The 27,346-nt window shown below is 37.7% G+C and overlaps 1 protein-coding gene across 1 annotated transcript in view; it reads right to left on the minus strand.

The window, feature by feature from the left end:
* Positions 1 to 3,638: 3,638 nt before the first annotated feature.
* The window catches only part of LOC125672302 (uncharacterized), a 66,981-nt gene continuing 43,273 nt past the window's right edge, over positions 3,639 to 27,346 (minus strand). Inside the window, exons 4-13 of the mRNA XM_048908523.2 lie at positions 23,144 to 23,353; positions 21,774 to 21,896; positions 21,223 to 21,429; positions 17,016 to 17,173; positions 13,903 to 14,033; positions 11,086 to 11,248; positions 8,854 to 9,064; positions 5,884 to 6,058; positions 5,490 to 5,679; positions 3,639 to 4,680 (exon numbers count right to left, since the gene is read on the minus strand). Coding sequence (XP_048764480.2) covers positions 4,381 to 4,680; positions 5,490 to 5,679; positions 5,884 to 6,058; positions 8,854 to 9,064; positions 11,086 to 11,248; positions 13,903 to 14,033; positions 17,016 to 17,173; positions 21,223 to 21,429; positions 21,774 to 21,896; positions 23,144 to 23,353 — 1,868 coding nt within the window. The 3' untranslated portion in view covers positions 3,639 to 4,380. The remainder of the gene's footprint in view (positions 4,681 to 5,489; positions 5,680 to 5,883; positions 6,059 to 8,853; positions 9,065 to 11,085; positions 11,249 to 13,902; positions 14,034 to 17,015; positions 17,174 to 21,222; positions 21,430 to 21,773; positions 21,897 to 23,143; positions 23,354 to 27,346) is intronic.

Raw genomic sequence — 27,346 nt, forward strand, 5'->3', positions numbered from 1 at the left:
TGTACCAATGTACTAAGATTGATGTCTTTCAAGCAAAGGGTTTACCAGATATGAAGATGACAGTATATTTCAATGTCCAGTTTGACCCTTGACCTTTGACCATATGACCTCAAAATCAATAGGGGTCATCTTCCACAGAAGATGTGCCAGTGTACCAAGTTTGATCCGGGTTAGAATAGGTCCCCAGTACTCCCTTGCTTGTCGTAAGAGGCGACTAAATGGGGCGGTCCTTCGGATGAGATCGCAAAAACCGATGTCCCGAGTCACAGCAGGTATGGCACGATAAAGATCCCTTCCTGCTCAATGGCCATAAGCGCCGTACATAGGCCTAAATTTTGCAGCCTTTCACCGGCAGTGGTGACGTCTCCATATAAGTGAAATATTCTCGAGAGGGACGTTAAACATAATCAAGCAAGCAAGCAAAGGGTTTTCAAGATATTGAGCGGACAGTATATTTCACTGTCCAGTTTGACCTTGACCATGTGATCTCAAAATCAATAAGGGTCATCTTCTTCTAGAAATATACAAGTGTACCAAGTTTAATGTCTGTCATGCAAAGGGTTCTCAAGATATTGAGTGGTTGATTGATTGTATATTGTCTCGTTGACTGGCGCGGATTATCAGATTAAACTCGACGCTTCGCGTCTCGTGTGATCTGATGATCCGCGCCTGTCAACTCGACGTTGTCCGACTCCTCGGATAAAGCTACTGTAGTAATATATATATATATATATATATCTATCTATCTATCTATCTATCTATCTATCTATCTATCTATCTATCTATCTATCTATCTATCTATCTATCTATCTATATATATATATAAAGTGACAGTAGTGCCAAACCAATTCTAGATACGGAACGGACAATATCTTCCTATGTCTAGAGTGGATTGATTCTTGACCATGTGACCTCCAAATCAATAAGGACTATCTACTCTTTAGGAGGTATTAGTGCTCCAAGTTTGAATCAATAGAGGTCATTTTCTCCTTAGGTTGCAACACTATTCCGAGTTTGATGTCTGTGAAGGAAAGGGTTCTCAAGATATTGAGTGGACAATATCTCCCCATGTTTAGAGTGGACTGGCCGTTTGAACTCAAAATCAATAAGTGTCCTCTTCTACTCATAACCAAAACACACATGAAATATCATGATCAAGTGAATGGCTTACAACATATTGAGCGGACAAAATGTGATCTACCGACCGGCAGGTGCAAAGCATTGTCCCTCTTCTTCGAAGGGGGCATAATCAATGTCTCCATAATTTATTACACATAGATGTTAATGGCAAGCTAACAACTCAACTTTATGAATAAAGTAATGCTTTCAGCTTCTCCATCGTCAACGTCCCATATTTATGTAGCAATATTCCATTATCACCTGCATATGGTGTTTATATCTCTCAACTGATTTGATACGCGTATGATCAATTTTTAAATTGAGGCAGGCTACTAACAAATAATAAATAAGTTGGTTACAGGGGTCTCGTTTAAAGTCAGCATTTCGCAAATTCTTTGGTCTTTACAGTGCATAACGGTGTAATTTGCCAACACAATATGTCATTGGGTCAAAACATGTTTCATACCAATTGTAAGGCAATTCTTTAGACACTGGTTTTTACTACGGATTACTTCGCTTACCTGATCAAGATGTAGGGCTTGCGGCGAGTGTGACCGGTCGTCGGAAATGTTTACGCCTCCTATACCTGATCCCATTGGTTTTGATTACATATCACTTCGCTTACCTGATCAAAATACAGGGCTCACGGTGGATGTGACCTGTCGACAGGAAATGTTTACGCCTCTACCTGATCTCATCTCTGGTGTGTCCAATGGTTCGTGTGCCCAACTCTTGATTTTGTATTCCTTATAGGAGTTATGAGATTGATCACTCTTCGTTATCTTCACTTTTTCACACGAATGTATCTTTATATTTAAACCCCATATCAATAACGTCAAACGCTGCACTGACGTAATGGAAACCTTTCGAAATTACGACTAGAATCAATTTCAATCAGCGTAACAATGGATTAGACACAAGCAATAAAAACTATTTGTACCACAAATGTATTCTTTATTTAAAAAAAAAAACAACACGGTAGACTAAGCTATACATACACTAAATCGTAAGAAGAATATAAATACCAAACAGTTATACATAAAATATTAGAATTTCAATCTCTTGTAACAGATGCGACGAATGTAACGGACTCTATAACAAATTGGAATGTCTTAAAATATATAGATCATACACAGAAGTAGATAGAGTACAAGAATTAAGTTTCACAATTTTTGTTACATTGATACATGTATGTATATGTACCCATTCAATAAGTACTGATCAAATTTCAAAGTTAATGCATTGTAGAGAAAAGTTCGGAAAATACATTCAGTACAGGGTTTTATAAAACTCATAAAAATATGCCCACTGTGACGAAACTAAACTTAATCCGTAAACATTAGTAAATCATATAACAATTTTCAGCTTCCAGAATCAAAGCATGTATGGTGAAACCATACTGGAAAACAAACATTCAAAAAGTTCATTCGACCATGAAGTCAAGTATTTTTCTTGAATAAGTCAACCAACACAAAAATGAAAACTTGAACTGTATCGACTGATTACGTATCATTTCCAGGAAACTTTATTCGGCATAAAGACCCTTACAATGTATACCTCGTAAAACTTAATCAAATGTCACGAAACCTAAGCTTGACGTTTAAACGTTTGACGATTTTCAGTTTATGAATTCAAAGCATGGTGAACACAGTGCGAACAACCAGGTGCGTTAGACTGTCTGACAGACATCGAGGAACCCTATATAATTTCACAGATAGAGGACGAACAACCAGGTGCGTTAGACTGTCTGACAGACATCGAGGAACCCTATATAATTTCACAGATAGAGGACGAACAACCAGGTGCGTTAGACTATCTGACAGACAGCGAGGAACCCTATATAATTTCACAGAGGACGAACAACCAGGTGCGTTAGACTGTCTGACAGACAGCGAGGAACCTTATATAATTTCACAGATAGAGGACGAACAACCAGGTGCGTTAGACTGTCTGACAGACAGCGAGGAACCTTATATAATTTCACAGATAGAGGACGAACAACCAGGTGCGTTAGACTGTCTGACAGACAGCGAGGAACCCTATATAATTTCACAGATAGAGGACGAACAACCAGGTGCGTTAGACTGTCTGACAGACAGCGAGGAACCCTATATAATTTCACAGATAGAGGACAAACAACCAGGTGCGTTAGACTGTCTGACAGACAGCGAGGAACCCTATATAATTTCACAGAGGACGAACAACCAGGTGTGTTAGACTGTCTGACAGACATCGAGGAACCCTATATAATTTCACAGATAGAGGACGAACAACCAGGTGCGTTAGACTGTCTGACAGACAGCGAGGAACCCTATATAATTTCACAGATAGAGAACGAACAACCAGGTGCGTTAGACTGTCTGACAGACAGCGAGGAACCCTGTATAATTTCACAGAGGACGAACAACCGAGCTGCATTGTGATTTTGCACAAAATGATACACTGTTAATCAAGTTGGACAAATAGAGTCCTGGTCATACATAGTTCTCATTGCTTTCTATCCGTCACTCTTAATGTTGTAGTCACAGATACGTTTAACAGTATTTAGAGAAGGTCCATAGCTTACACCGCACATCTAAGTCGGATGCCACAGCAGTATGACTGCTTTGTTCCCATTGGTAAAGAGTCTCAAAGATGTGGATTTCTACTGAAATCTTCGGATCAAATATTTGAGAGTATAGTAGATATATCTGCTTGTATGTTCTTTCAAAAAATCATAATGCCTTCTTGTTGCTGAAAATAAACCCCGCAAAGTTTTCACGCATGTGAAATTTGGGATACGAATATGAGCTGACCAGTTGTAGCAGTCTTTTATTTCCAATGTATACGGAATTTCATCTGAATTTGATTTTGTAGTGCCCTTTGAACATTTACATTTTACATATTCTTCTAAACCTCCATTCTGGTTCCTTCCTAGTATAGACACAAGCTTTGTCATTTATGACTCTATGATTTTTTGACATTCTTTTTAAAATTAACTTTGTTTTATTTTTTCTGTGTTATAATTTCCTCTTGGAATGCGGCGTTCCCACTTGGGGTACCTTATCTTGATGAAAGTGGTCATCTGCTTCTTGAGAAGTCTGAATGTATAACAACAGCAGATAGAAGACAAAAAGAATTTGATCGGGACTAGAACGGCTGTATAGACTTTCTACTTGTATAATGCAGTGTCCTGATTTTCTCTCCTCAAGATCCCAATAGTGCATCTGACACGCCGCTATACTTCCTCTGACACGCCCCATTACTTCCTCTGACATGCTCCTATACTTCCTCTGACACTCTACTTTGATTTATAAACATTGGGTCTGCAAAATTATCTTTCATCGGTGAGCCAACTTTAATGTTTTTTGTTTTTTCCCCTGAACTATGTCTTCCGTTTTTTTCACCTGTACTAAGTCTTCCTTTGCAATTTTCTTTCGAACCATTCAAAGTACGCTCATTTGAAGGGTACACAGTTTTCATTTCCTTTATAGCGTTCTTTAAATCGATTCCTTCGTATATAATGGGAGCTATAATGATGAATATTGTGGCACACATAGACCAACTCATTGCCATATATATCTGGAAAAAAGAACATGTTTTAAGATATTGATCAATTCAGAGTTATGATTCATTTACAAGTTTAGTTCAATGGCACATGAATGATCTTTCTTTCCTTAATCTTATGTGCACAGATAACAAAATGAATTGAAATATCGGTTGTCAAATTTACTTATTCTACAGACAATTATTTTGCAATCAAAAATGTTTTCATGATTGTCTCATTTTCTTCTCTTGGGGATCCGGGTAAAAAAAAGTCCTCAGTACCCCTTGCTTGTCGTAATAACCGAGGTCACAGCAGGTGTGGCAAGATAGCAGAGAAATGCTTATGCCTAAATGTTGCAGCCTTTCACCGAATTTCCTTGAATTGTGAACACCGACGATTTCATAGGCGAAGCGCTGATTGGCTAGCGTAAAGTTCACATGAACATTACCCCAAGTCGGGTTATGTCAGATCTGCCTCCGTGGCCGAGTGGTTAGAGCATCGCGCTCAAAATCACACGGCCTCTCACCTCTGTCGACGCGGGTTCGAACCCCGCTCGCGCCAGTAAGTGAGAAAGTTTCCCAGTTTACTTTCGGAAGGTCGGTGGTCTCTTCCCAGCTACATTGTATCTGGGTTCTCTCGTCCACCAATAAAAACTAGGCGCCACCATATAACTGAAAAATTGTTGAGTGTGGCGGAAAATATCAATCAATCTTACGCAGAGTATACGACGTGGATCTAAAAAGTCTGATTTTAATTAGATTGGGTGTTTACATTTACTATTATAAACAACACTGTTTTAGTAACTGTCACGTGACTGTCAGCAGATAGCAACAGAGATACTCACCCATCTTTTGAAAGCTGCCAAGTCAAAAACACCTTCTAGAAGCATAAGGCTGGGCCACACAAAGATCAGAAGTACTGTGAGAATTGTAGATGCTCCATTAGCCAATAGCCGGGCTGACTTTAATGAATTATACATTTCTTCATATGATGGTCTGTTGTCCAATTGATGAGCCGCATTCAACTTCAGTACCCTGTGAATAGCGATACCGGAAGTCACTGCTAGTCAGAAGTAGGAAGAACCGCTACCAGTTTGCTTAATTGTTACTTTCATGAAAACATAATTTATAGATCAAGTTTTCGATATGTATTGAAGCAGACAACATCTGGAGATGTAAATGACGGTCCTTTTACAATTGTCTAGCAGCTACCTGTTATATTACTAATGCATATCATACTTAGCATAACGTTCCGTCCAAGGGCTGAGGGGGTTGTCAATATCTCGGGTGTTTTCCCAGACGTTATCTGCGACTTGAAATCCATCTTGTGACGTCAAAATGCTGACGATCGGTGTAATGATACCACTTGACAAAATGCCAACCAAGTTTCCTGCCAACATGGCGTTTTCCTTACCTATTAATTCACACGTTGTAACATGAATAATATATACTCCCAATAGTTTGTTACTAGACTGACTTTTAAAAGTAAATAGGTTTTATATATCACAATCACGAGATCCCTGGTTGCTATATTTCGATCCTAGTGACTGAGACGTTTGACCTACACCTTCCTTCGCAAAACGCCGAGTTACAATAGACGTAGAACCATAACTGCTTTGTACGGCCCCGAGCGCCTTACATGGATCCAAAGGACCTCCCCACTTTAGCTGTGACATATGGCCCCCGGTGATTTAGGAAAACATTGAATTATGTTCCCCAAACAAAGTTTGGGAACATATTGTTTTTACTCTGTTTCTTCTTCTTATTATTATTATTCTTTTTCTCCGGTACTTTTTTGTCCGGTAGTGTTCTCAGAAACTACAAAAGGGATCGATATGAAACTTTCCAGGATGATAGTATAGCGTTTGTAGATGTGCATAGTGATAGTCATTTTGTCTTCACGTGCATGCACGCGCGCGCACGTGCATTGCAATTTTAGTACAAAAAATGGAAAATCAGAATATTGGAGGAAGCGATATAAAACCTAAATAGGATGATAGTATATTATTTGTACATATGAAAAATAATAGTTATTTTGTCAGCACGCGCATTACAAAATTTGTACACTAACTTTGGAATCAGTCTAACTTTTTTGTTGTTCATTGAAATGACTTGATATTCATATCATAGGTAGATATTGAGACCCTTAACTGATTTGCATGGTCAAAATTACCAATTTGCACGCGCATGCACGTGCGCTTCATTTTGATTGGATAATACTAAAACGTTTGTAACTATCTTATTTATGAAGGGAATGAGATGATATTCACAGCATACGTAGACAATATGTGTATCTAAATATTGGTGTAACAAAAAATGCACACGCGCATGCGCGTGCAACGTTTTTCAAATGTTCAATTTTTAAAGGACGATAATGTTTTAGTTTTTCATGAAATTCTATTGATAAGAGGGATTTAGATGTGTCGTGGTACTCCTTACAAATTGCTGTGGTTAGAATTAGTGCTTAGCACGTGCATGCACGTCTGCTGAATCCTGATTGGACGATTTTAAAATCGCTATAACTTTCTTATATTTGGTGGAAACATTATGAAAATCATACTGTGGGTATATGATACAAATGCCTGTTGAACGACATCAACAAAAATTCGGAACTATACATGCGTGCGCGTGTATGCACGTGCAACGCTTTCTTTCATTTCTTGGTACTGAAATGACCATATTGAACGTACTACATGTAATTAAAGGCTAAAATAAAATGATTTTTTGCTATAGATTCACAAGGACATCACTTTTTAATTGGGGGAGGTTTGGGGAACATATGTAACGGTCCCCGTTACAATTAGAACTAGTTCAATTTGCAATGCCCTAGCATGTTCATTGATACCCTAACTTAGAGGTTTGGCATTTTATTTTACTGTAAAATTCGTTAACATTAAGAGGTTTTAAAATTGGGTTTGTCTGTTTTTGTTAAATCTCTATATAATAATATTCATCGAATGACCGGTTTTTAAAGCCTTTGTTTATATCGACGTCAATCAAGGTTGACCTTCATGTTATTACATACCTGTGTTATATTTGGATTTCAATCCACAAAGAATACACATTTCAACTCTCTCTCTCTCTCTCTCTCTCTCTCTCTCTCTCTCTCTCTCTCTCTCTCTCTCAGCCCTTCAGTCTCTGTTATCCGCTTAAAGCTGTGTGATCTAAAGTTCATGTATCAAAAATATTAACATTCACTTGAAAACATTTACATGTAAAAGATAACATTTAAAAAGTAATGTTAGGCGTATATATATAGTCCCAGGCACGTAAGGGGGGGGGGGGGTCCAACATGATGTACAGTGTATAACTAAGACGCAACTGTCTAACTTTAATTAAGACTGAAAGAGCGTAAAACAACGAATTACTCAAAGGTACGTGTATTTGATAATTTTATTTCTCTTAATCACGGTAATGTTCTAACACAATACACCGCTTTACACAGATAAGTAAGTCTGAACTGGACACGTGACTCACCTGATTCGTGCATGGCCGAGTGAAGTTTGTTTGTAAACACAGATTTAAAATCAAATAATTCTGGTTAAAACAGGTGAAATAATGTATGACATGTCTCATGAATACGTACGTGCGATAATTTAACAGCGTTTTTACAAGGTGGAAAAATGATTGTCGAAAAATGTCCTACCCTTATCCTCCAATATCCCGGGGGAACAGCCTTTATATTTACTGGAGATAAACCAGTGTTTAATATTTACTAAAAAGTGTAATAGGATAAGAGGGATGATGAAAATGGATCATACCCTACAGCTAAAATGCGGAGGTCCTTTCAGTAACTTCACCTACAACTGGTGACGTCGCTATGCAAGTGAACAAATGAAACGTAACCGCATAAAATGACGTTATGTATTAGATTCAGTATATGTAAATGAATGTTTCAATCTCAAAACCTTGTGTAAAAGTATATTTATGCACTGTGCATGTGCATTCAAGTTTCTACTCATTAATGTCCTGATGTACAAACTAAATTGGGACTCAGGAGTTCAAAATGCTATATTTTCAAAATAACTTTTCCTAGCTGAGGGGGTGGGGGTGTAAATGCTGTAATTTGGTATCTGTGTTAAGGGGAAATGTGTTTGTGAATTAGACAAAAAGTACTCTATTCATTTACTTCATCCTCTTTCTATTTTACATTTTTCTACAATATATTTAAAGAAAAACATGCTTCATTAACTAAATTTAATTCATTACCCGTATTTTCGAAAAATTTCTCCGAATTTAGGCCACCTTTATTAGTAGCAGCAACGGATAACCAAGTGATTAACGCCAAAGTCGTCCCTGTGACTGCGCCAGCGACCATTCCACTTCCGGTCAGTCTTTCCCAGCACATACAGAGGGTAATTGGAATAACAGCAGAACCAATTAGAATTCCCATGAAAAGATAAACCCATCCTAGACTCAACTGTAAAGAGAATAATATAAAATCACTTGATGTAACGAATAAAGATACAAGATTATTGTTTAACGCTCATAGAATTGAAAGGTAATGCTCAGATCCTAAAAGTAATCACTTTGTCCGTCCGTCAGCACTTTCTATTGCACAAAAATACCCGTACAAACTAAAGGAGAAGTCCAATCTGATTAAAATAGGATCCTTTGATCCGCTCACGTGGGGCGAAACCATATAACTGAAAAATTGTTGAGTGCGGCGGAAAACATCATTCAATCAATCAATTTTTCACCGCACGACGAACACCCTTTTTATTGGTAAGGATACCATAGATTAATCGCCCAAATGTCTCTCAAAGATTCTCGTGGGTGTAATAGGTCCTTTAACAAAATGCAAGTGACGTGGAACTTCAAAACTTTATTTGAATTCCTCTAAAACAACAAGAGACCCAAGGGTCACATCGTTCACCTGAGTTACCTTGCCCATATTTCAAGATTTTCTTTCTATATTTGCATGTAAAACTTTGACCCCTATTGTGATCCAAACTTATCTATGGCGGCCATGATTTTTACAAACTTGAATCTGCACTGTCAGGAAGCTTTCACGTAAATGTAAAATTCTTTGGCCCAATGGTTCTTGAGAAGAATATTTTTAAAGATTTTCCATATACATTTGTATGTAACATTTTGATCCCCTACTGTGGTCCCATTCTATCCCGGAGACCATAATTTTAACAAACTTGAATCTGCACTATGCCAGGAAGCTTTCATGTAAATCTGTACTTTCCTGGCTTTCTAGTTAATTTCAGTTCTTCCGGTCCAGTGGTTCTTGAAAAGAAGAATGGCCCCACCCTATTTTTGTAATTATCTTCCCTTTATAAGGGTCATGACCCTTCATTTGAATAAACGTGAATCTCCGTATCCAAGAATGCTTTGTGCCAAATTTGGTTGAAATTGGCCCAGTGGTTTTGGAGAAGAACATTTCTAAAAGTTGTTAATGTATATTCACTATTATCTCCCTTGGAAAGGGGTGTAGCTCTTCATTTGAACAAACTTGAATCCTCTTCACCCAAGGATGCTTTGTACCAAGTTTGATTAAAATCGGCCCAGTAGTTCTGGAGAAGATTTTTAAAAGTCAATATATTTTTACTATTTCGCTATTATCTCCCTTTGGATAGGGGCGTGACCCTTGATTTCAAAAATCTTGAATCCCTTTCACTCAAGGATGCTTTGTGCCAAGTGTGCTTGAAATTGGCTCAGTGGTTCTGGAGAAGAAGATGAAAATGTGAAAAGTTTACGACAACAACGACGACGGACAACGGACAAATTTCGATCAGAAAAGCTCACTTGAGCCTTTTGCTCAGGTGAGCTAAAAAGAAAAGAAACAAGGTAGTCATGAAAGCCTTAGTAAAGCCATCTAAAAATAATTGTATGTGTAATGTAAATCCCAAATTTTCCAAACCTACAAGGGAGGAAGAAACAAATCATTTATCCATTGAAATTTATTTACAGGAATTGAAAACAGTGTATACATAATATTGAGTCTTAGGCGTTAAAGATACTGCAAAGCAAAACTTTAGAATATCAACTGATAAATTTACGCTCTAAAATAGGTTGTGGTTTGAATCCAAAAGTAAATGATAATCTAAACACAATGAGTGTCTGCAAGCTTTTTCTATGAATCCGGTTGTGATGTTGACCTCAAAATCAATAGGACACTTCCTCTCTTGATAACAAAGCTAATGTGAAGTATGAAATCAATCGGGCAAAAAAGGTAGCCTGTCTACAAGCTTTTTCAAGGAATTCCTTCTAAAGATTTTGACCCCAAAATCAATTGGGTTCTTCCTCTCATGACAACAAAGCTACCACATAAAAATTGTCTGTAGAGTGTCTACAAGCTCAGTGTTTTTTACACACAAACGCATACGAACGGTCCCGTTCCTACACCCCCTCTCTAACGGGGATTTGTTTTGACAGACATGATTTCACTGAGAGCTACGCGCGCGTATAACTAATTCGGGTCTAAATACGTACTCCGAGCAGATTGAGTAATATAGTGAGGGGGAGGATTCCCAGTATGCTCCACAGTAGACACCAATTCTTCAGCTGACTCAGATAGTCGCTATACTCCCGAAACAAACCATGTGTGCTGCACCGGTATTTGGGTTTGATGGCCTTTTTGCACAAATCCCGTTCTCTAAAATACAAAATGTGATACGTCATACGCTTGAAGATGTTCAATTACTAACCATTAAAAACCAACTAGCACCCTAAAGAATGGCGTGCGTGTAAATGTAGTTGGTGTGCAGAATACAGTTCTTTATCGAAAGTCGTCAGAAAAACAATATCAGTTTGACTGTAGGTTTCAAACCAATTTATTGCATTATACACACTTTGAAGCGATGATCGTCTGCAGGGTGATTATAAACGCACAAAATCCTACTTACAAATGGAAATATCGGATCAAAGCACCACCCCAGTACGGCGGTTTAACTTTTGTATTAAAGGCCTAATTTTTATTTGAAAAATTACATCTGCTATCTGCTATGACAAAATATAATCTCTGTCGTAGTTGTAAATTTTGTTAATAAAACATATCTCCATTAAAGGCGGAAGGATGGGGGATAAACAATAATGGTAGTCGTGTATTACACGAAAAAATATCGTCATCATTGTGTGATCTTGGCTGTTTAATTAATCTCCAGTGAACATGACGAAAGTGAACATTCTAATAAAATGGTAATGCTTTAGTTTACTGAATCAATAAATTGATCGTTTCTAATTGTACACAGTCAAAAGATTACCCAAAAGGCATTCATTACGGAGAGCGTCCAATGGTTTAAGAAAAAAATAACATTTTAAAGATAAAACAAGTGAAGGTAACGAACATTGATCAGTATCATAAAATCCTATTAAATGCAAAACTAAGAGTATGGCAAATACGGACCCACGGAAATACCAGAGGCGGTATCAGGTGTCTAGGAGTAAGTATCCCATGTTGATCGGTCACACCCACCGTGAGCCCCGTATATTGATCAGATAAACGGAATAATCCGTAGTCAAAATCAATAAGTAAACTTAAGAACGACCTATCAATTGGTATGAGACACGCCACACAGCATTCGACCTAATAAAATCTGCGCCTTTAACTAGACTGTTGAAACACCAGCAACATCAACTTCACGTCAGTAACCTGTCTAGATTTAAGAATAGACCATTAGCAAAACATGCTCTCGTGTTTCAAATTAGTTGCGAGACGTGTGTATCAAAAGGTACACATTTATATTTGTGAAAATGTGTGCTTTGAGATCAGGTGCCTAGGATGTGTAAGCATCCCCTGTCGACCGGTCACACCCGCCGTGAGCCCTATATCTTGATCAGGTTAACGGAGTTATCTGTAGTCAAAATCGGTGTGCCAAAACGGCCTAAGAATCGGTATGAAACACGTCCGACAGCATAATTCACCATTGGTATATCCAAGGGTCCTTGCCCGACTCTCTATTTTGTATTGCTTATATCAGATTTCAAACGGATTTCTTATCGGATTTCAAACATTTCGGTTGAGCATCACTGAAGAGACATTATTTGTCGAAATGCGCATCTGGTGCATCAAAATTGGTACCGTATAAGTTTTACATTATGACCCCTGGGTCGAGGCCTCTGCAGGTGGACTGTTAGTCCCCGAGGGTCTCCACAGCCCAGTAGCTAAGTACTTCGTTACTAGCTTGAAAATACAGATGTATATTTAATTGCTGTTATAAAATATAGAAATTCATTTCAAAATTAAGGATTATCTCCCTCATGCATAGCTCTTATCCTTAGACGAATTTGACTCCACTATTTTGGCACGCTGTTTTTGGCTATAATAGCTCTAAAACTTCATTGTTATTTCGGATTTCAAACATTTCGGTTGAGCGTCACTGAAGAGACATTATTTATCGAAATGCGCATCTGGTGCATCAAAATTGGTACCGTATAAGTTTTACATTATAGGAGTTAAGGGATTGATCACTGTTCGTTATCGTCACCTTTTATGATATGCATCATCACTGTAAGGCTTCTCTTTTTCTTAGAATATTCAAATTGTTTTGTCTTATTATTTTAAGCAAACATAATGCTTCAATATATTATCATCAAGATATTCAACAAATTGGAATGAGTAGAATAAAATGCTTCTAGTAAAAACTCAATAATTGATATCCTGCTGCAGCCTCCCGTCCTTCACCAGTGGTTAACGTTTATCAAAATATATGACTCACGGCAGGTGTGACCGGTCAACAGGAGATATTTACCCTTCCTAGGCACCTGGTCCCACCCCGGGTGTGTTCAGGGGTCCGTGTTTCGCCAAATTTTGGTTTTCTATTCGTCATAAGTTATGAGATTGATCACTGTTTGTTATTTTCAGTTATTTTGAAAAGAGGTCCAATTTTTTACTTTCTGGTTTGGAATTTTTCAGCATCGCGACACATTTCGCACTATCTCCTTGAAAGGGGCGTTGTCTTTTTACCCAAGGCAGCTTTATTCCCAGATCTGTTTGAACCAGTTTAATTGTTCTTGGAAGAAGTTGAAACTGGCAAACGACATATAAACTTCTATCATTTTAGTCAAAAGCACTCAAGTACTCAGATAGGCTAAAACAAAGAAAACTCAAGTACTCAGATAGGCTAAAACAAAGAAAACCGTTGCTTGAGTGCGTTATTTAAAATGTACGTTTCCATCACGAAAACACTGACGATTAATAATTATCCAGGATGCACTAAACATCCAAACCGAGAAGAATGAAACAAAAGGTCAGAAAGGAAGAAAAATCAACCAAGATAAACGTGTTAGATATTCTAATATAAAACATACTTATCGTCTTCTGAACAGGCGGTGCAGAACGTCATACTTTCACATTTACATTTATCACGTGGGTTGGCTAAGCGTCCCCGACTACGTCCGCACAATATGCAGCTATTGGCATCAGTGACCAGTCTGTAGGGCTAAAATAACAATAAAGGACAAGCAATTTGTTACATTTATATCAGCATTTTAATCTCGATGTTCCAGCCTTCCATTTACTGCACCTTAATGCCATTATTTAGCATTACGCAATATTGCTGAAGTTCATCATTTCGACGTATACATCACATCGGTCAGACTTTCCTGGACCCAGTTACTGACAGTGTAAATAATCGAATTTCGGTTACAGAAATTTGTTGGTGACAGATATACTTGATTGATATCACTTTTAACTACAGTGTAGTATTTATGTGGGTTTAGTGCGGATTTATTTACATCCAAGGTAACACCTCACCTAAAGCTGTTGACGTCTTTACGAGTCAAAACTTCTTGAATGGGACATAAAACAAAGGAGTACTTGGACTTTAAAGGTCGCCTGAGTACTAGTATCACCTTTGATGTTTCATAGAGATGCTGTATGTTAAATGGTGCATTTTTCTTTCGAGCTGAAGACGCTTCGTGATCGGAAGTAATTATGATAGATGTTCAGTGATATAAGGAATTGTTATAAAATGATGCATTTTATACGCCCGTCAAATCATGCATGGAACAGCGAAGTCCGCGCGGCCTTCCGTCCGTTCGTTTGGGTATTTTCTGTTTCTATTTACATTTTATCGCTCTGAAACTTGTGGTATACCTCTTCACCTACAGCTGGTGACGTCTCCAGTTCTCGTCGGGGACATAAAACAACTGGCAAACCAACCAAACACCTCACACTTCGTGACGGGACTATCAAACATGATCCATTTTTTGGCACACTCTTATTTCTTTCAATTTTAAGTTTGAAATACTAATGGGCATGAAATAAAAATGAATTAGCAGACTACTATGTACCCATTGGGTACTTGTACTGTACCAAAAAAAATTCTTATGTACATGCAATCTTTTGCATGTCATATATAGCCACTACAATGTGAACATTTAACAAGAGGTTCACAGACCTTATCGTCAAATGAGTTTGTTCTGCGTACAATCAGTTTTAAAATCGAGGCAGGCTATTGATAAATAAGTTGACTTTACAGGGATTTCAACAGTCTCCTTTAACATCAATATTTCGCAATTTCCACGGTCGGTATAACGATCTAATCAATGGAGGTCGTTCTTTACTCGTTGATTTTCACTTCGGATTACTCGTTTACCCGATCAAGATCAATGAGTCACGGCGGGTGTGAGCTATCGACAGAGTGTGTGTACTCCTCTTTGGTACCTGATCCCACCTCTGGTTTGTCAAGGGGTCCGTGTTTGTCCTACTCTTAATTTTGTAATTGTGCGATTGATCACTGTTCGTTATCTTCACTTTTTCTTTAACGTGCCAATGCTTGCTGCGACACGGAACCTCCGTTTTAAGGTCTTATCCGAAAGATCCATGATTCTCACTTCTAAATGCTGACGGTTTAGCGAAGGAGCAATCACTACTTATGATTACGTCTTAGGTTTGACGCGGCCATGGCACGAGCGGGGCTCCAACTCACGACCTCCAGTTAATGACGCGAACGCTCTAACACTGAGCTACCACAACCCATCAATATTTCAGATGATGTAAAACAATCGAGGTCCCGAGTAATCATAAGCATTGCCACGATATCGAACACTCGCTCCAATGAGAAGTGGTGTAAATCAAATGGATTCTTTAAAAAAAAATCCTAAAGAACTTTTAGTAAATTTTAAAGTCTAAAACTTCCAAACAGCTCGAAAACGTAGGAATTTTCAACACTTTACAAGACCATTTATCAAGGTTTTTTAACATCATAGACAGCTGCTTCTTCAATAAAAACAAAACACGGAAAAATGCACATCTTGTGATCAGTCATCCAAACATTACTTTGATAAACAACACTCAAATTCTACGCACAAGAACTCTGAAGATGATATTAAAAAGATGCAAAGATATCTTGCTGTGACCTTCAACTCAACACTTACATGTATGAAAGATGAAGATAACGAACAGTGATCAATCTCATAACTCCTATAAGGAATACAAAATAGGGAGTTGGGCAAACACGGACCCCTGGATACACCAGAGGTGGGATCAGGTGCCTAGGAGGAATAAGCATCCCCTGTCGGCCGGTCACACCCGCCGTGAGACCTATATCCTGATCAGGTCAACGGAGTTATCCGTAGTCAAAATCAGTGTGCCAAGAACGGCTTAACAATCGGTATGAAACACGTCAGACAGCATTTGACTGAATGATAGGTTGTATTGACGACGTATTTAATAATAATACTCATTTTCATTCGTATCTCGATTCGATATATACCAGAGAACTCGAAATAAATTATACCAGTCTTCCATATCTGCTTCATATTTAGATATGTTATTGAACATAGATATTAACGGCAAACTAACAACATAACCATGATAAACGGGATGATTGCAGCTTCTACATCATCATCCTCTCATACTTTTGTAGCAATATTGCATGCTCACCTGCAATGGTGTTTATGTCCCTTAACGATACTCTAGAGCTTGTTCTACGTATGATCTATTTTTAAATCGACACCCTCCTGAGAAATGTTCAGTAAATTTAGCTTTTCGCAAATTGTGTGGTCATTAAAATGAATCGGATCTTCTTTGAAAATACAATCTGCTGTTAGGTAGAATGTGCTGTCTGAGGTGTTCATACCAGGGTTTTTTTGTTTTTTTTTTTGTTTGTTTGTTTTTGTTTGTTTTTTGTTTGTTTGTTTTTTTGGTTTTTTTTGCAGTTCTTTACATACTCCGTTTACCTGATAAAGATATTGGGTTCACTGCTGTTGTGGCCGGTCAACAGAGGATGCTTACTCCTCCAAATCACTTGACCCCAACTGGCATATCCAGGGGTCTGTGTTTGCCCTACTCTTAATTTTGTATATATTCTCTATAGAATTGGTGAGATTGACCACTGTTCGTTCTCTTCACCTTTTCAACATTACATTTATCAAGTTCAAAATTAAATATACAGATTTTTCATTTCAGTTGTATTTACCTTTAAGTAAATTTGGTAAACATCGTAAACCAAAATGGAGGACACGGCCATGACTTCTGAGGATCCTGTCGATGTCACAGCCATCAATATCATGATTGTAATGAGGAATTCTCCTGTACGCCCCAACAATTTCTGTGCTACAACTGCTGGGACAAGACCTATGTAAAAGAAATATTGATAAAAACGTTGGCGGGCGTTGTAGATTGTATTACTATTTTTGTGTATACCAAATACTTTCAAATTGACTTCTAATGCTGCAGGTACTGCCAAAACAAAGTTACAAGTTATTTTAACCCTTGACCCCTCCATCCTTTATGAATATCTGGAAAACATGCAGCCGCTACTTAAAGCTGTATGACCCGATGTTCATGTATTATTTTTGTACATAATTACTTTAAAGCAGATTAATTACTTTATAAAGTTATTAACTTTCCCTTAATTACATGCTTGAAAACATCTGCATGTAAAAGAAAACAGTGAGAATATTATTTAGAAAGTAAATATAGTGTGGTACATCTATAAATCATCCCATAAATTATACGGTGTTACATGTGGATGTCTATAAATAGACCCACGTGCTTCAGGGGAATCCCAACATGATGTATGCAACTGTCTCGTTTTAAGGCTGAAAGAGCGTAAAACAACGAATTACTAAGAGATATTTGATATTTTTATTTCTATTAAACTTATGGCACCGTACTGTTGTAACAAAATGCACAGCTTTACACAGATAAGACCACCGATGATCTAATGAAAGTTTGAACTGGTCACGTGACTGTCACTTGAAATGGCAGAGTGACGCGGTTATTTGTAAACATCGATTTAAGGTTAATCGATCCTCGTGTGATGTCATAGCTTTTTGCAAAAATCTTTATCAAATTAAACTTTGCGCATGAAAGAAATATATCTTCAGAGGAATTTTATTTACTACATAAAATAAAAAAAATTGGTAAATTATTGATATTGAAAAAGTGTATATTTTCTATAGATAATCATTTCTTTATAATTAAAAACATGTTGTCAAGGGCAATAACTCCTATGCTGGTATTTCGTTTACTGCATGTCTATCATGCATGATTTCCTTAATATCCACAATTAATTTATACATATTTATGAATGAACAGTTTTCTTAAACTGTTGACATTTAAAATTTGTCATTTCAATAAGATTTTATCTATTTTAATTATTCTGTACAACGAAAATGTGTGATTTTCTGATGTTAACATATACTTCCGTTTTTGTTTTTTTTTATGTCTGACATTTTAAAAAATGTGGCAACATACACATTTTCTATGGTTATTGTTTAAATTCAACTATATTGAATGGAAATTAATACAGTTCTTGCACTTTTAACCATTATTATTGATAAGTCACATGAGGATCGATCGACCTTAATATCAAATAATTTTGGTTAAAACAGGTGAAATAATGTATGATATTTTGTGAGATGGAAAAAAATATTGTAATTCGGACCATACAGCTTTAAGATCTTCATCTGCGGAATCTCAATCCCGAGTAATGCAAATTTTCTAAAGACCCAATCAAGATTTTTTTTCAAGAATTTGTATTTAACCTGTTTTCGTAATGTAAATCAAATATTACGAGTTATACAAAATTCATAAAATTTTATGGTACAAGGGGAATATAGATTTCAGGACTCCTCTACCCCAGGGGCATTAGAGACGGACAAAACTTTCCAAACATTGACCGATTTTCAGAAATGTTCTTCTCTACAACTGCACATCTGTAAGAAAAACTAACTGCATAAACATGTAGAGCAGGTGGACCTCAACCAAAATTGTGAATTTCATGATCCCCGGTGTAGAGGTTCTGACTCAGGGAGGGACCAAACTTTACATGTAGTTTTTATATGTAATACATTTGAATAACACTTTTATACCCTACGCAACCAATTTCGGAGGATACAAGGGTGGTGACCAGAATGGCCAGTGATTAAATGTCTTTACTGTTTGAAAGACTTCTTTTATGCTGCTGATACTATATAAAAACTAAATGTAAATTTAGGAAAAGCATAAAGGGGTGAATTTTGCAACTCCAGGATTCTGACTCAAGGACGGGTCAAAACTAGTCATATACATGTAGAGCACAGAAGATAAGCCCATTTAGGGCCCGAACTCTGTGATACTCTAAATATAGAGTATCACAGAGTTCGGACCCAAAAGGGGCTTAGCCCATGCGATATAGAGTAATACGATATATATTATATTCAGTTTTTCATCAGTATGGGCACTTTTGGGGTCATTAACGCATTTTGTTTTAAACTGCTGCTGAAAACAGGTTATTAGCTATAGCTTAGAGATGCAAAACAGGAAAATTATTATAGAATTGGTAGTCCGTGTGGGCTATTGATACTTATAACTAAAAATCGTCTCAAGTTTTTTTTTTTTACACCATGACACCGGATAATGGGGTGACCATAATGAGATTAAACCATTTAGATGGCGATAGTGCAACTGTTCAGGTGGAAACCATTGCATACAAAATTCTACTATCAGCACAAATACAGACACAAAAACAAAATAATGAAATAGCCATGGACTTTTCACTTATATCAATGGCATTTCCGCTGCTCTCTGTGTTTCCTGTCTCTTGGATTGTATTGAATGGTTAATATCCTAGCTAAATAAATTAAGCGTGTGGGAATCATTGACGCGAAGAGTAGAACTTTTCCATAGAAAATCGGATTGGCTCGTTGGGTATTCTTTATTTTGCATTATACAGAATGATTAATATCCTAGTTTAACAAATACGCATCATAACAGCGCCTCTTCATAATCATTAATGATTATAAAATCCGGGTGACGTCCACTGGTTACAATTGGGGAGCATTTCTCGTTATGGTGCGTCCCGTCTCGTCATTTCTCGTTATGGTGCGTCCCGTCTCGTTGTTTCTGTATTCAACCAGCACTAATCATCTCACTAATATTTCTGATAATTGTCTTTAGTGAAATTTACTTTTTGAGCTGTCTACACCCGGAAGCTAGAAGTCGTACTGGAGTCCGATGTTCTAACTTGTATGTATGTGGGTTTTTTACTGTAGAAGTTTTCGTTTGACGCGGCAGCACCGGAGTTTCTCAGTTGTATATTGTTTAACGTCGCTTTCGAGAATATTTCACTCATATGGAGACGTCACTATTTACGGTGAAGAGATGCAAAATTTAGGCCTATTCTCGACGCTTATGGCCATTTAGCAGGGAGCGATCTTTATCGTACCACACCTGCTGTGGCACGGGCTCTCTGTTTTTGCGGTCTCATCCGAAGAACCGCCCCATTTAATAGTATCTTGCGACAACCAAAGGGTACTAAGGACCTATTCTAACCCGAATCCCTTTGAGACCGTTTATGTATGTCTGACATCTTTTTAAAAGTGGCAACATACACATTTCTTTGGTTATTGATTAAACTATGTTCAGTGGAAATTAAAACAGTTTCTACTTTGAACCCATAATAATGCGAAGTCACACGACAGTAGAGTTTCCTTGAACTCCGCCCGTAACTTTAAGATGTTAAATGTCCTATGTGAAGTTTACAATGGTATGTAGTACCGGTGATACTGAACGTCAGCAATGAAAGAGCACTTGAGCAGTATTTATGACGTATGAATGTCTCTATTGTTTTCACTGTCACTCATTGTATATAGTAACTTGTAGACATTTCCTAAGCTTCAGCAATGCCGTAACGCATGAAGAATCTTTATCAAAAATGATTTTAGGACCTTTGTTGATTTTAAAGTTATATGATATGAATTATCTCGTTTTTAGGTCCAAGACTTGCCAAGCGTCGATATTATCAGCTCACAAATAGTCGCACATAAGGTAACAAATAGTCACTAGGTTTTCTGTAAGATTGATTGATGTTTTTCGCCACACTCAACAATTTTTCAGTTATATGGTGGCGCCCAGTTTTTATTGGTGGAAGAGATAACCCAGATACAATGTACCCGGTAAGAGACCACCGACCTTCCGAAAGTAAACTGGGAAACGTTCTCACTTACCGGAAACTTTCTCACTTACCGGCGCGAAGGGTTGTGTTTCAGAATGACACTTTGGAAGAAAAGTATTTCCTTTTTAAACGGCGCAAATTATACACATGTAATTATAAATTTACGCAGTGGTGAAAATCCACTGGGTTTTCTTGTGAATTACTTTAAGTCTTAGAAATTGACTACTCAGTGTGTGTCAAATACCTGCATCAATGTCCGCATCACTTAGGAGAGCTTGATTCTGGTGAGCACTAAGTGCTATGTACGCCAATGACGTAGTTGTAGCGAGACCAAATGGAATGGCAAACCAACAAACACCACCTAGTAAAAATCCAGTCACACCCTGCTTCGGTTTGGCGGCAACACTACTCTGCCAATAGGCTTGGTCTACGAAAACAGTGCCAAAATTTCCTGAAACGAAAGAAGAAGGTAAAGAATTCAGTTACCAGAATTCTGCAACATCCAGCTGTAGAGAGAATGTGTTTAACTGCTAGAAGTCTGGACCACATGCTACAAGCACGACCCAATGAAGCCGTTATGTTATTCCTATCGGTCCATGCTCTTTATTACGAATGGTTGACAATTTTAAGGACCGTTTAAAGAAAGTGTAAACATGGACTTTGTTACGTCATATTATAAATTAGGAATCAGTAAGAGGTAAATAAATTCTGACATTCTGAACTCAAAGTAGAGAAACGAAACGATTTTTTAATTGTCAATCAGATAATAATGAAAACAAATCAATACCCACATACCTACGATATTGATTATTCCAAACATCAATCCTTGCTTTGACTGTATAGTAAGAAAGCTGTTTTCTAAATTATCGTCAGGTCCTTTGCTACAAGACACTAAGTCGAAGATCTTTTCAATTGTACCTAAACAGGTATAAATATTAGACCATATTAATAAAGTATCTTCACAAGAATAGCTTAGGATTACAATCATTTAGGGTATTCCAAATCGCCCGCGATTTTACTTTCACGCAGTGCATTTACACATGTAAGAACCAACAATCGGTACCAGCAAGGTACACGAAAGACGATTATAACGAACAGTGATCAATCTCATAACTCCTATAATGAATACGAAATGGAGAGTTAGACAAACACGGGCCCCTGGATATACCAGACGTGGAGGTGAGGCCAGGTGCCTAGGCCCATGTCGACCGGTCACACCCGCTTTGAGCCCTATATCTTGATCAGGTAAACGGAGTAGTCTGTAGTTAAAAATAAGTGAACATATCAATAAAATCAAAATAATAACTCGCTATCCTTCAGCAAAATTGTGTGGGAAATGCAGCATGACAGTTTCATCGATGTGGTAGTGTTGATGGATGAAGCATGACATATTAGATATCGATAGGACGGTTATATTACAAGCTTCAAAGATTCTTGATTGTTTTAGTTAATACTTCGAAGTATAAAATGTTATGACTACATCTGCAACACCCTACAGTCTTATAGATATGCTATTGACCCATCTTTATACAAACATGAACATGATTTTCTGCATGATCTGACTATGTGTTTCTGCAGCGTACAGAGAGTTTAGGATATACAAGGAACACATGCCAAGTAAAGCAATTCTTTATTTTTAGCGATAAATGATATTACCTTCCTAATTCAACGTTCAGATGTGGGTTTTTTTACCCGTTTACCCGGTGATTCGAAATACCCGGTAGTGACCAGCGATACCACTAAAAAGATTATCTAAATATACCCGGTAGTGACCCGCGATACTACCTAAAAGGTTATCTAAATACCGATAATAATGCAATGTGTATCATGTATGATCCTCTTAAAATATACGTTAAATAACTGTATCCCATTTCCATTCTCAATGACCGTGTAGCGTGTGACAGCATGACGAGAATTCCAGCGTCATTGAAAAGCAAGTTTTTTTTTACTTGCCTAGATGGTCGAGCGGTCTAGCGCGCTGATTACATGCTGCTAGGAGATTTGGTTCCGTAGGTCGTGAGTTCAACCCCGGGTAGGGGTGGAAGTGAGTATCCAAATAAAGTGAAATTTTCTGTGCTTTATATATATATATATATATATAAATATATATATATGCATGTATGCTATGAGTGGGTAAAATATGAACAAAGAAAATGAATTCAAACCCAGTGAGCCTGTACTTCTGTCGTTGTTGAATATGTTCATGACGAAGACCATCATAAGGACATATATAATTCCAGTGTTGAAGTAAGAGACGTAAAACGTGGCCCCTAGACCACCTATGAATGTATACGTCCCGATAACTGCCGTCACAAGAAGGGTTGCATATTCCACACTTATATCGTGAACGAGGCTCTTCAGCACTGCAGCGCCCCCTGCAATAGTTGCGGAAAAAAACGTGAAGATAATGATCAGGGATCAATCTCGTAACTCCTATAAGGAATACAAAATAAAGAGTTCGGTAAACACAGACCACTGGATATACCAATGGTGGGATCAGGTGCCTAGGAGGAGTAAGCACCCCCTGTCGGCCGCCGTGAGCCCTATATCTTGAAGAGATAAACAGTAATCCGCAGTCAAAAGCAGTGTATAACGAACCCAATGACAGGTTGTATTGGTAAATAATAAGTATATAACGAACCCAATGACAGGTTGTATTGGTAAATAATAAGAATTTTAAATAGAACAAAATTAGGTTAAATCCATCCCTAGTCATGAAAGCTAATTACATTTGTAGCTCCCAAGTAATATTCTTGGTTACACTGACCAGTACCAAGCAGCTTGGGTGTCAGGCAATCACATGTTTACCCCCAGTCAAAGCAATATGCACTATTAGAGGATTGCCTGTTGATTTGACGATTCGTTGAAACTGTCTTGGTGCAAATTAAAACCCTTTAAATACTTAATTATATAATGCACCTGTCATAATGGAATGCTGAGGAAGATACCGTGATAAACAAGGGGTTTATAATCAATCTTTTAGTGGATATTTTTTTTTTTACATGTACACCCGTCTTTAGACGGACAGCGATGTCTGTACGCCCGTCCGTTCCGGGTTTTCTGTTTCTAATTTTATTTCTCTTCAGCTATCAAGCTAAAACTTGCAATGTAGATTCTTTGTGAACCACTCTAGATCTTGTGGGAATCTTTATCCATTTCTACCTCCCATGCAGTAGTTTTGCCTCTTTATTTGAAACTTATTGTTATTTGAAGGGTACATAATTTGTTCGGCGAACTCCCCCCCCCCCCCCCTTCCCCACAGTTTTCAAGTGAGGACCATCTTGTTTTACAGAGAATTTTTATAGGTGTGGAAGATAGGCGTGTGGCAAGGATTTTTCTTTTTTTTTCCATTTTTTAAAAGAAAATTACATGTTGTTGAACTTAGTCTGTTTTGAGGAAATATATTAAATAAGGACATATTTTGTCCTTTTAACTCACCGCACAGTTTAGAAGCAATGAATTTTGATGTGAATAGTGCAAGGAATTTGATTCTCAACAATTTTTTAATTTCTTTATTGTTGTAAATATTTACAGGTTGTTGAACTTGGGAAATATTATATACACAGAACACTTTTTTGGTCTATCTACCTCCTGTCACAGTTTTAAGCTAAGACCCTTCATTCATGAAAGGTGAAGATAACGAACAGTGATCAATCTCATAACTCCTATAAGCAATACAAAATAGATAGTTGGGCAAACACGGACCCCTGGATACACAAGAGGTGGGATCAGGTGCCTAGGAGTAAGCATTCCCTGTCGACCAGTCAAAACCTATATCCTGATCAGGTAAACGGAGTTATCCTTATTCAAAATCAGTGTGCCAAGAACGGCCTAACAATCGGTATGAAACACGTCAGACAGCATTTGACCCAATGATAGGTTGTATTGACGAACTAGATCGTTATAACGACCATAGAATTTGCGAAATGCTGACTTCAATCGAGACTGTTGAAACCCCTGTACCATCAACTTGTTTGCCAGTAGCTTACCTCGATTAAAAACTTACTATACGCAGAACAAGCTCATGCATATCGAATCAATTGAGAGATATAAATACCATATGCAGGTGATAATGGGATATTGCTACATAAATATGGGAAGTTGACGATGGAGAAACTGAAATAATGCCGTTCGTCATACAGTTGAGTTGGCAGTTTGCCGTTAATACCTACTTTCAATAAAATATCCAAGTATGAAGCAGCAGTGGACGACTCTGTGGTGTCTTTTATTTCGAGCTCACAGGGATATATCGAATCGACATATGAATGAAAGTTTTTGTTGATAGACAAAACGTCGTCGATATATTTAAATGTCGAATTGAAGGCCACAGCAAGACAATTCTTCTTGTCGCGTATAAGTTTTTGAATAAATTCTGCTTCATGTGAATATGGAAACACGTCAGCTAACAAAGGAGCACAATTTGTGCCCATGGGAATTCCAACAGACAGTTTGAAGACCTGATCACCAAAGACCACGAAGATATTGTCAATGAGGAACTCATACGATACAAAAAAAATATGTCACAGCCTGATAATGGCTGATACTACCTGAAGCAAAGTTCTACAAAATATGGCTAAAGAAAAACACGCTATAAGCATTTTCATGGGCGTATTATGTACCATTTGCGTTTTCGTGTTCATTTATTTACAATCGCCATGGGGATCCGGGTTAGAATAGGTCCATAGTACACCTTACTTGACGTAAGAGGCGACTAAATTAGGCAGTCCTTCGGATGAGACTGCAAAAACCGAGGTCCCGTGTCACAGCAGGTGTGGCACGATAAAGATCCCTACCTGTGCAAATGCCGTAAGCGCCGAGCATCGGCCTAATTTGCAGCCGTTCAGCGGCAATGGTGACGCCTCCATTGAGTGAAAAATTCTTGAGTGGGACGTTAAACAATATAAAATCAATCAATCAATCATTTGTTGACAAACATAATTTGAATTTTAAAATATTTACCTGTAGATAATATCTCTGGCTTAAAGACATTTGTAACTACAAATTCGGATACTTTTGCAATATCAGAACAAATATAAACAACAAATTTATGTGCACTGAAGGAAAAAAGTGTATAAGGAATATAGAGGCGTTCTTTTACTTTAAATCTGATTTTTACAAAACGTACTTAACGTATAGGAACTATAAAATGGAAATTATTAATCATATAATTTTCTCCGACAGAGTGTCGTTGTATATGAATTGTTTTGCCCGGCGTCTTATAAAGAGAAACAGGGTCATGGTTACTCATATTAATACACCAGCATCCCCAGGTAGTGTTGATTCTCAAAGTTATGCAAATTGTGGCCGGTAGTAGGATGAGATCGTGACAGAGGATCAAAGTTCGTCAATACAACCTATCATTGGGTCAAATGCTGTCTGACGTGTTTCATGCCGATTGTTAGGCCGTTCTTGGCACACTGATTTTTACTACGGATAACTCCGTTTACCTGATCAAGATATGGGGCTCACGGTGGGTGTGACCAGTCGACAGGGGATGCTTACTCCTCCTAGGCACCTGATCCCACCTCTGGTGTGTCCAGGGGTCCGTGTTTGCCCAACTCTCTGTTTTGTATAGGAGTTGTGATCAGCAATAGGAGCTATGAGATTGATCACTGTACGTTACCTTCGCCTTTCATTAGTAACAGCGGGGTCATGATTAGTCATATTCCTGATACACCCATACACCTGATCCCACCTCTGGTGTATCCAGGGGTACGTGTTTGCCCAACTCTCTGTTTTGTATAGGAGTTGTGATCAGCAATAGGAGCTATGAGATTGATCACTGTACGTTACCTTCGCCTTTCATTAGTATGCAAGCATTCCCAGGTAGTGTAGATTGAAGTTAGTTCAAATCATGACCTTCGGAGTTAGGATGGGGCCACAATAGGAGATTAAATTTTTATATGGGAATATACAAGTTAAACCGCGTACTATGGGGAAAATCAGTTTGCACATGTACAAGTAATGGCTTTCCAAGGAGTCAATGGGAACATAACTCAACCTTTTCCGTCAAGTAGACCGAAAGATGTTCCGAATATGCGACCTTCATTGAAACAATGGATTATGCGATGTGTCTCTTGTGTACATAAACTTTAGAAAAAATGTAAATGTGATCGCGGAATTGTAATTCATAATACAATAATGATTTTAGTGAACTCAAAGTTTATATATTATTATCGCAAGATTGAATTATCAGTTCCTATTGATTTTTTTTTTAAAATTGCCCGATATGAACAGTAACTAAACGGAACATAACAATGCTTAATTTACATTCAAGATTGATTTGCCATTGTTTGAAAATATAGATATGAAGCTGTTTATTTTAATTTTAATTTCAAAAATTCTCCCAAGACATTGGTCATTCTCAG

The sequence above is a fragment of the Ostrea edulis genome, chromosome 1 (assembly GCF_947568905.1).
Source record: "Ostrea edulis chromosome 1, xbOstEdul1.1, whole genome shotgun sequence".
Taxonomy (NCBI): Eukaryota; Metazoa; Mollusca; class Bivalvia; order Ostreida; family Ostreidae; genus Ostrea; species Ostrea edulis.